Source organism: Camelina sativa, chromosome 1 (genome assembly GCF_000633955.1).
Source record: "Camelina sativa cultivar DH55 chromosome 1, Cs, whole genome shotgun sequence".
Taxonomy (NCBI): domain Eukaryota; kingdom Viridiplantae; phylum Streptophyta; class Magnoliopsida; order Brassicales; family Brassicaceae; genus Camelina; species Camelina sativa.
The window spans coordinates 23,018,510-23,027,440 of record NC_025685.1 but is presented as its reverse complement, the minus strand read 5'-3'; the positions used below and the strand labels follow the sequence as shown (position 1 = coordinate 23,027,440).

General features: G+C 38.3%; 2 protein-coding genes across 3 annotated transcripts; one reads left to right on the top strand and one right to left on the bottom strand.

The window, feature by feature from the left end:
* LOC104702425 (probable RNA-dependent RNA polymerase 5) lies at positions 1-5,584 on the bottom strand. Of its 2 annotated transcripts, none has more exons than XM_010418283.2 (18): positions 4,916-5,584; positions 4,630-4,774; positions 4,362-4,512; positions 4,109-4,180; positions 3,713-3,896; positions 3,399-3,597; positions 3,193-3,280; positions 2,933-3,076; positions 2,782-2,802; positions 2,618-2,689; positions 2,430-2,533; positions 2,172-2,320; positions 1,819-2,041; positions 1,463-1,688; positions 1,240-1,388; positions 831-1,135; positions 576-730; positions 1-467 (listed from the first exon to the last, which is right to left on the bottom strand). In XM_010418283.2, exons 1-18 carry the CDS (start codon positions 5,265-5,267, stop codon positions 231-233), a joined length of 2,976 nt encoding a protein of 991 aa, XP_010416585.1. In that variant the 5' UTR covers positions 5,268-5,584; the 3' UTR covers positions 1-230. The 2 variants fall into 2 exon arrangements, with proteins under 2 accessions (XP_010416585.1, XP_019084895.1); XM_019229350.1 differs by having other exon boundaries at positions 289-487.
* LOC104702387 (probable N-acetyl-gamma-glutamyl-phosphate reductase, chloroplastic) lies at positions 5,777-8,850 on the top strand. Its single transcript, XM_010418243.2, has 14 exons — positions 5,777-6,092; positions 6,235-6,405; positions 6,719-6,826; positions 6,935-7,021; positions 7,107-7,157; positions 7,235-7,306; positions 7,393-7,512; positions 7,602-7,662; positions 7,748-7,828; positions 7,907-7,986; positions 8,061-8,150; positions 8,224-8,352; positions 8,447-8,581; positions 8,678-8,850. Exons 1-13 carry the CDS (start codon positions 6,036-6,038, stop codon positions 8,552-8,554), a joined length of 1,215 nt encoding a protein of 404 aa, XP_010416545.1. The 5' UTR covers positions 5,777-6,035; the 3' UTR covers positions 8,555-8,581; positions 8,678-8,850.

Here is an 8,931-nt window from a genome sequence, read left to right as displayed (position 1 = left end):
TGACGTAAATAATTTAAAAGGATTCATTATATATCATTTTTTTTTTAATTCAGTTCGCAAAATATTCACCAGAGGACAAACTCTACAAATAAAACCAAACAAAAAGGCACTACAAACACATCTTGGTTACCTTATTTAGCTAGGTTACTTACTTGCCTGACACGCTTCTTATTGCAAACAAAGGCTTATTATTTATTAGCAGAACAGGGTAGAACAAGCAACTATATTCTTCAACCCCAAAGCTCTCTAAGCACAGATGGTGCACACACTAAAGATTTCTCCTGCATTTTCTTCTTAAGATAGAATCTGCACAGGACAGGTCCTGCTACCTTCCAGACAAAACTGCATTTCGAAACACCTTTATGAATGGCATAATCGTATACTATGTTGTAGAGTGCCAGGGCTGGCGGATAGAGTTCTTCCAGACTTTTCTTGCTGTCTTCAAACCTTGCAGCTCCGTAGAACTCCTGCGATATACGAGAAGAAACTGTTTTCTTTTTAGATTGTATTTCACCAAGTTTTGTGATTGTATCTTACTTTTGTTCTTTAGAGTGGTATTGGATTCAGGATATTACCTCCTTGTATCTCTCAATAACTGAACCTGCATGAGTGGTCTCCGTATGCATTGCGTGGGTCATCTCAGCTTTGTAATCATTATACCACCGTCTACATTTCTCCATATGTAACTTAGAGACAGGCTCATCTTCGAAACACGGGAGTTTATTGATCTCTGAATTGTATGTATACCACAGTTAAACACATATTATGATTTCTTTGGTGATCTGACTATATGTCTAATGTCTGCACTAGTAACAAGAAGGGTCCTTTACCAAATGATGGTGAGAGTTGCTCTGTTGTCTGTGATATAACAAAGTCATAGATTAATCCAAGAATAGAAGTCGACTTGAATTTTTTGTCCCGCTCCATATAATGTGGAAAAATGTCGGGCCTCAGATCATTTGGGAGATAGACCGTAGCCCCTTTCTTCGGTGCATCAAGAGCATCATAGTATATATCAATTAGCTCTAGCATTTTCTGCTTCATTTCAGCTTTTTCCTCAGCTCTCTCATCTCCTAGTATGAGGAACCGGTCCATTATTGCTAACCAGCTATCTGCAGCCATTCCTATAACATTGCTGTGAACCCGAGAAAAAAAACATAAATTCCAAATATTGATTCTGCAAATACTAGACAGTTTTGAATCTTTCAGTATTGGATCTTAAAAGTGAGTTATGAGTACCTGGAATGAAATCCTGCCTTCAGGAACATTTCGAAAAGCTCTTCTTCCAATTCTTCCGGTGAAAACTGGCTTGGCTCTTTAGCAGTATTACTTTTACTGGGAGGAGTCAAACTCACCCACGGTTCACTTGGCTTGAAGTGTTCAAGTAGCTAAAACAGAAAGCAAACCGAAGAAAATTAGGTCACAACACTTTTAAATTTTACTTTCTAATGCGGTGGATTACCTCAGGGTTTCTTGATATGAAATACATATCACCATCAAAGTCACCACCTGCAATCTCGTCGCCCAAGGATCTTGGACCCTTTTGAGGGAAGAACACAGCATACTTGGAATTTCCAACATACTCTTCCAAGGCCTTAACATATGTAGCCTTAAGTACATGTATGTCTCCAAAATGTAATCCAGGATTTCTATAAACTAACACTTCTCCCGATATTTGCCCACACTCCCTACAAAACCATGACAAGAAGCATTGACAAAATGAACAACTAACTCACAATTCCCTGAAAGTAAGTCACTGTTTCTTGTTTCCACGTAAAACTCAAAATGAAATTGTAATAAAAGAGTTGAGTAGCATACAGGATGACACAGACTTCATCTTCCTTAAGCTCTCCGGTAGGATCCACTGTGCCCATGAGATAGTAAGATTCGGTCACAGGAAGCTTGCCTGCTTTGAGATCATTTTTCTCTGTCTTTAAGAGAATAGACAGATGACTCTTCAAGTGCGGTTCGTCAAGGGGGATACCAACCAATATCATTTCTGCAGCATTTTGGTCGTCCAATTCGCCATGATTAAGGGCAGCTGCACAGACAAAATGACTTCTTAAAAGATCCATCAAGAGTCACATCTTAGCTACTTAACTCAGTAGTTTTAGGGACATGATTACAGGTAAAAATGCAAAAGAACCAGAAAGCTTTGGAATTTAAAGCACCATTAAGTGCGGCACGTTTGTTGTAGAATATGGCTTTCGATTCTTCCAGCGTGTTGAGCAATATATCCAAAAAGAATTCATTAGGGATTCCTCCATAGCTAAGCAGCGCAACCAAATTTCTTGATAGCTTTGTTCTTCTTGGTGGATTACTGGATGATTGAAACAACTAGATGTCACAAGGATAACTTCACTCCACCATAAGAACATTTGAGGGAGAGAACTTCAGTATTAAAACAACAAGTAGTCAGAACAAAATACCTTGTCGTTACTACCTCCAGGGCGTTAAAGGTGCTAAAATTCGGCAAGGAATCTGGCAACACCTTGATCATAGAAGGTCGAACCTGGACAGTCCGAGAAGGAATCTACCAAAATGGGAGCAAATTAAGGAATAGCTTCCAAACATTTAAACCAAAAATTTAGAAAGAGAGCAGGGCCAGCAGGCTTACTTTCTTGTTTACAAGGAAAGTTCCCTTAACAGCATAGCCATTATAAAACATCCGAAACTGGATCAGCAGAGGCTGTTGGAAAAAGTAAGTGTTACTTGTAGTCTTTAAAAGACAAATATATATGATCAAGCAAAAACAGGGGTTTTATATTATATCATCCATACCGGTTCTTGGCCACATGCTTCCTGTCCTTCAAAATTTGAAATCGTACTCTTAATTCACAGATAAAAGAAAAATGACAAGGAATCCTAGGAATAACAATAGAGTGAACAAAGAGCTAAGAAACCATCAAAGTCATGGAAGTAGGGAAAGGACCTTAATATTTTCACTTCTGAGACATTTCCCTTTAAATATATTTACTGGACACATCCCGGCAAGGTCCTCAGAGATGTAGCCAGTTCCATCTGAATGTATATATGGTTTCCCATTCTTATCAAGAACATCATTATTATCTTCATCCTGCCATTGGAACAGTTAGAAAAGGTAAAAGCATATAGTGAGGCTTAGTAAATCACTAAGTAAGGCTAAGTAGATAGAGACTGAGGTCCTAATAGACATGTCAGTTAAGGAAGTACATGGCAGGGTATATCCTTGATTATTTCGAAGTTAACTCCTGTCAAATCAACTTCAAGCTTCTTAGTCTTCGAAAGAATCAAAGAAAACCTGAAGCATTGACAAACAGAAAAGTGACTTGAATTACATAAGGGAAGATCTTTCAAGGAGTTCAAAGATGAAACTGTAGCACTTGTTTTCCCTCAAACAGGGGAAAAAACAGGAGTACCTTGCCATATAGTTGGCCAAAGACGACAATGTATGGACATGCATAAAATGCATACGAGCTTCATAGATTGACTTCCCAGAAAAGATATAGGGTTTTTCCATATCAATTGAAGCTGTAGAGTCTGTGCGTATAAAGTAGCATTTCGCTCTCTTTGTAGAAACATCTCTGTTTTTGTCTTCTTTCCCTCCATCTTTGAAAACTGTTCAACGGAATGTTAGAATAAGCTCCAAAATCAAAGAGTACTTAATCAGAAGTGTTGTGTGTCCAATGGCATGAATGATAGTTAATGAAGACGAGAAAGGAAAACAACCCACCAAAAAATTGATAACGACGTAAACCAACCATGATACCATTCTTGGCAATCCCTTTGTATGTGAAGTAACGGTCACCAGAATAGGTTGACGATTTTTTCTGGACATCTGTAAATTTGACCGTTAGAACATTTTCATCACCCAAGACCTTGTGCAGGTGTGTTCCAGTGTTTTCCAGTAAAGGGCCCTGCGAATATCGTATTGACAAGTACCAGCATATTAAGTCACTGTCAATGTCAAGGACTTTATCCTACTACTGAGACGTTAAATTTTAATAGACATATGGTAACAAATTGCTTCAACAGCCATATCTTGTGAATTAAGCCTTTTTAGCACAAAGAACATATGTGGGATGGTAAAATGAAACATGAAAGGTAGTACTTGAAGAGCTGAATCAACCTTAAATGTGTAGCTACCATCGGGAGCTACATGACATTGATAGTAATGGGTCTTCCCGGTATCCCATTGTAACTGGAGAAACAAAGCAAGTAAGAGGATGCAGTTAGTAAAACTTTGATACCAAAGTCAAATTCTCATAGCAGAAAATGATTATCTAGTAACGAACAAGTCTCTAATTCTGATCAAATCGCCCCTACAAATGCAAACACGAAATCTGAAAATAATAACCCAATAGAACAACAAAACAGCATACCACGCTTCGGCCAGTTTGAGGACAAAAACGCCGGCCCAAGCTGTCCCAAACCGCTGCTTCATATGCAACCATGGGCAAATCCTTCCATTGTCTGATTTCATCAGCAGTTAAAACCTCACCACCAGCAGTTTTAATCTCACCCAAACGTTGCCTACATAACACCAAAGGTTAAGTATTAGCAGGAAAGGTAACTTTCACCAAAACCAGTCACTTCAAATACTTGGATAAGAGATTATAGTAATTAGAAAACTTGCAGCACAAACATTACCCTGGGATATAGGTAAGTAACAGAAACGCCTTCTTGAATTCGAGTTCGCCCAAAGCTACCAGCTGAGGAATCTGCATAGATCCTCTAATGTCTTCTCTTTGCAAAGACTTGGGAGAAGGAGCATCAGAATCAACAGACATCTCTTCTGCAATCGCCCAACAACAAACAAATCATAAGAAAGTAACGATTTTTATACTATTTCAAGAGTCGTCTTCTAAAAAAACACCTCCGAATCCAAAACAAAAATCACACATTCACAAGCAAAGAGAGTGTTTGAGATACTGACCATGAAGAACCCAGCGCACGTGACTTCCAGAGGGGATACGAGACTGTGCCGGAGACCCACCAGAGGCAGAGCTCAGCCGAGGAGAGCCAGTGACACCAACGGCCTGGTTGACCGTAGAAACGATGAAGCTGTCGAGGTTGCATATCACACCAAACTGCAAACTAAAAACGTCGCAGACCAACCCAAAAGCCAAATTCTCTGGAATCGAAGAGAGTCTCTGCCTCGTCTCATCATTGATCGGAGTAAGATTGTGTTTTCTGTAGATATTCACCAACGCCGTTTCAATCCGACCCGAAAGATCGATCCTTGACCTCGAAGAAGCATGATTGGCACTGCTGCGTAAAGTAATCATTTTTTTTTCTTCAGGTTTGTTCGTTCTGCTTCTTCTTCTTCTCAGCACATTAAAAGGGTTGATGAAAATACCCAGTAGACTGCTCAGTGATCACTGTTAATGGCGATATTTCAAAAACAGTAGTGATTTTGATTTGACGACACAAGAAAAAATAAATAGAAGTTGGCAGCTTTTTATTTTTCTCTACTAGATTTCGTTTTGACTTCCAAAACGATTCGATTTTTTATTTTGTTGTATCATACACACAAGTTCATCATCTAACTCAAGTAATTTGTCATGTACGCCTCTCCTACTTTAGTCAGTTAATTTACCAAAAAATGCAATATTTTTTTTTGTCGCCAAGTAATGCAAACGCCGAGAAAATATCACGTTTCTGCTGCCTGCAACTGCAATCGTTGTGGCTGCGCCCCGACACGTGGGTTAAATCCACGAGTTTCTTTTAAAAACGACATCGTTTTCATCTAGGGTTGATGGCTAAAAGCGACGTCGTTTTTTTTTTTTTTTTTTNTTTTTTTCCGTTCCACAATCTTTGTCGCCGGACTCCGACGAGGTCAGTGACGAAGAGTTTGATTTCACTGCAATAATTGTCTCCTTTTCTTTTACATTGATAAACATATCTCAATCTCAGTTTACATTGAGAGAACTCAGAAGCCGAGAAAAAAAAAAAAAAAAAAAAAATTNTTGTCTTTTTTTTTTGGGTCCTGTTTTGGTGAATTGGTATACATCCGATTCTGGCATTTGCTATTTTGGCATAATTGAATCAAAAGAATGAGTACTGCGTCGGCTTTTAGTTCAGTTTGCTTCGAACGAGGATGTTGGTTCCAGGTTTGTTTCTATTATTGAATCCACATTGATGAAGTTCAAACTAATTTTGATCCCCTGTTTAAGCTCATTGTTCGTAGCTTGTTTTATTTTTATGCAATCTGAGAACCATACAAATGTGGGTTTTTCTTCTGTTTTGAAAAAGGGGGAAAGGAAGATTCGTGTAGCGGATAAGCGAGTCAATAAGCTTACTTTGGGATCCCATGTGGCTTCTCCATCTTCAATGAGCGTCAGAGTTTCAGCCAATAGCTCTGCTAAACCAGAAAAGGATATTCGGATTGGTCTTCTTGGTGCTAGTGGCTACACCGGTGCTGAGGTTTGTGCAATGTTCTTCTCTCTTCTGTTTCAAAGTTTTACTCTTTTGGTTTTGAAAATGAATCAGAGCTCAAGTGTTATGAATTTTTGTTGCTAAGTATGTGGCTTTTTTGGGGTATTGTCCTCCTTATTTAACTTAAGCAGTGAACATACGCGAACTTTAGCTTTTATTCCGGTAAAAGAAAGATATAGAAGCTTAGTAGTCATTGGTTTTTAAGGTTAACTTTAAAAACTTCATAGGAAAGAATGGATGAGGTATCTAAGTTTTGAATTTAGCAAATGATTTGGGATACCTTTTTTTTATTGAATGGCAGATCGTCAGGCTTCTTGCAAATCATCCGCATTTCCAGGTCACTCTGATGACTGCTGATAGAAAAGCTGGCCAGTCAATGGAAAGCGTTTTCCCCCACCTGAGAGCTCAAGTATAAGTGATTTCTATCCCTAGTAAAACTCCAAGAGTTGAATCTGTTTAATGATACTTTGTAATGGGCATTTAGTGGTCAATGATTAAACCTTTTTCCTGTCCTCAGAAACTACCTAGTTTGATCTCGGTAAAGGATGCAGATTTTTCTACTGTGGACGCTGTATTCTGCTGCTTGCCTCATGGAACAACACAGGTCCATATTTCATTTTATGCTTCCGTTACCATTTGTTTCAAATCTTTTCCTAGCTTAACAGAAATGAGTGCGTTAATTTTGATAGGAAATCATCAAGGAACTGCCCAGCGCGTTAAAAATTGTTGACCTTTCAGCGGTAATTCCCTAGAGAAATGGCTTTTTTGTTTTTGTTTTTCTATATGTGATATGCTTATCTAAGATAAACTTTTTTAGGACTTTCGGCTGCGTAATATTGCAGAATATGAAGAATGGTATGGTCAGCCACACAAGGCAGTAGAGTTACAGGTACTTTTCTCTCTAAAGCTATTGCTTGATTTTGTGTCTGTTGTGTTCATAATGCTTACACTTACCAAGTGTCATGCTGCGTTCAGAAAGAAGTTGTGTATGGTCTAACAGAGATTCTAAGGGAGGACATAAAAAAGGCACGCCTTGTAGCTAACCCAGGCTGTTACCCGACTTCGATTCAACTTCCTCTTGTTCCTTTAATGAAGGTTTATTTGTCTATTCTTTTCCGGAATGCGATTATATTAGACTGTCTAGTCTTCAATCAACTCCACTCAATATGTTGACTTTGATGCAGGCAAATCTCATCAAACATGAAAACATTATTATCGACGCTAAATCTGGTGTTAGTGGAGCAGGTTTGAACTTACTCTGATCTTTATTCATGAACAATGATGCAGTCAAATGTTTGTAGTTTCTTAACTGATATGAAAATATCATCAGGACGTGGTGCTAAGGAGGCGAATCTTTACTCTGAGATAGCTGAAGGCATTTCTTCTTATGGTGTCACACGACATCGTCATGGTAGGTGACAATTTAATTATTACGCTTGAGTAAAAATTTGGTTCTGATTTGAATACAACTGTCTGTTTTATTTTGTAGTTCCTGAAATTGAACAGGGATTATCTGATGTTGCACAATCAAAAGTAACAGTCAGTTTTACGCCGCATCTCATGCCAATGGTACATAAATTCTAAACCTGTTCTCTATGATTTTAGCCTCAAAACCGATTTACTGATCTTCGTTGTTTGTGCAGATCCGCGGAATGCAATCAACTATATATGTGGAAATGGCACCTGGGGTTACAACTGAAGACTTACACCAGCAATTGAAGACGTCTTATGAGGTGATGATTACTCTTGTGTTGTACGCCAATTACTAACTTTTGTTACTCATTATGTTTCACAAATGTTTTATAGGATGAAGAATTTGTCAAAGTGTTGGAGAAAGGAGTAGTTCCTCGGACACACAACGTTAGAGGATCCAACTATTGTCATATGAATGTCTATCCTGATCGAATCCCCGGAAGAGCTATCATAATCTCAGTGGTAAATTAACCATGTTCTAATGTAAAACTCATCTTTAACTTTCCAACAATGCCAAATTGGTTTATAAAAAGCTGTCTGGTTGGTGTTGTTGCAGATTGATAATCTCGTGAAAGGAGCTTCGGGACAAGCATTGCAAAATCTTAACATAATGTTGGGATATCCCGAAACAACGGGGCTCCTACAGCAGCCACTTTTCCCTTAAGTTATTCCAAATTCCGCCTTTAAAACGGTGAGAGAACTTATTTTCTTTGGTTTGCTCCGCTTCTAGATGGTTTCTACTGTCATCACCTTAACCCTTCTAATTATCTTTACACTTATCTTCCAGATGACAAACCTGAAGCTGTTAGGGACGGCATTGTTGAGCATAAAAAGTATTTATTATAAAGACAAAAAAGCTTCTCTTACATTGTTGTATGTTGATTAAGTTGAACAATAACCTTTTCTCTTGTTTAATTTATCGAATTCAAGTTTTCGTTTCAGTCAGAGAAGAATTTTACAGGGGTGGCCAAACTAAACAGAGTTCTTTTGGTTATTAAAGAGTTCAGGTTTCAGAAAATAAGTACCTTTAATGTGAGTTCG

Coding starts and splice junctions, on each gene's coding strand:
- LOC104702425 (XM_010418283.2), bottom strand. CDS start 5,267: ATGATTACTTTACGCAGCAGTGCCAATCATGCTTCTTCGAGGTCAAGG. Junction 2,534..2,617: donor CTTTCCTTGTAAACAAGAAA/GTAAGCCTGCTG, acceptor CCATTTTGGTAG/ATTCCTTCTCGGACTGTCCA. Junction 1,689..1,818: donor GATGAAGTCTGTGTCATCCT/GTATGCTACTCA, acceptor ATGGTTTTGTAG/GGAGTGTGGGCAAATATCGG.
- LOC104702387 (XM_010418243.2), top strand. CDS start 6,036: ATGAGTACTGCGTCGGCTTTTAGTTCAGTTTGCTTCGAACGAGGATGT. Junction 7,022..7,106: donor TGCCTCATGGAACAACACAG/GTCCATATTTCA, acceptor TAATTTTGATAG/GAAATCATCAAGGAACTGCC. Junction 8,151..8,223: donor AATTGAAGACGTCTTATGAG/GTGATGATTACT, acceptor AATGTTTTATAG/GATGAAGAATTTGTCAAAGT.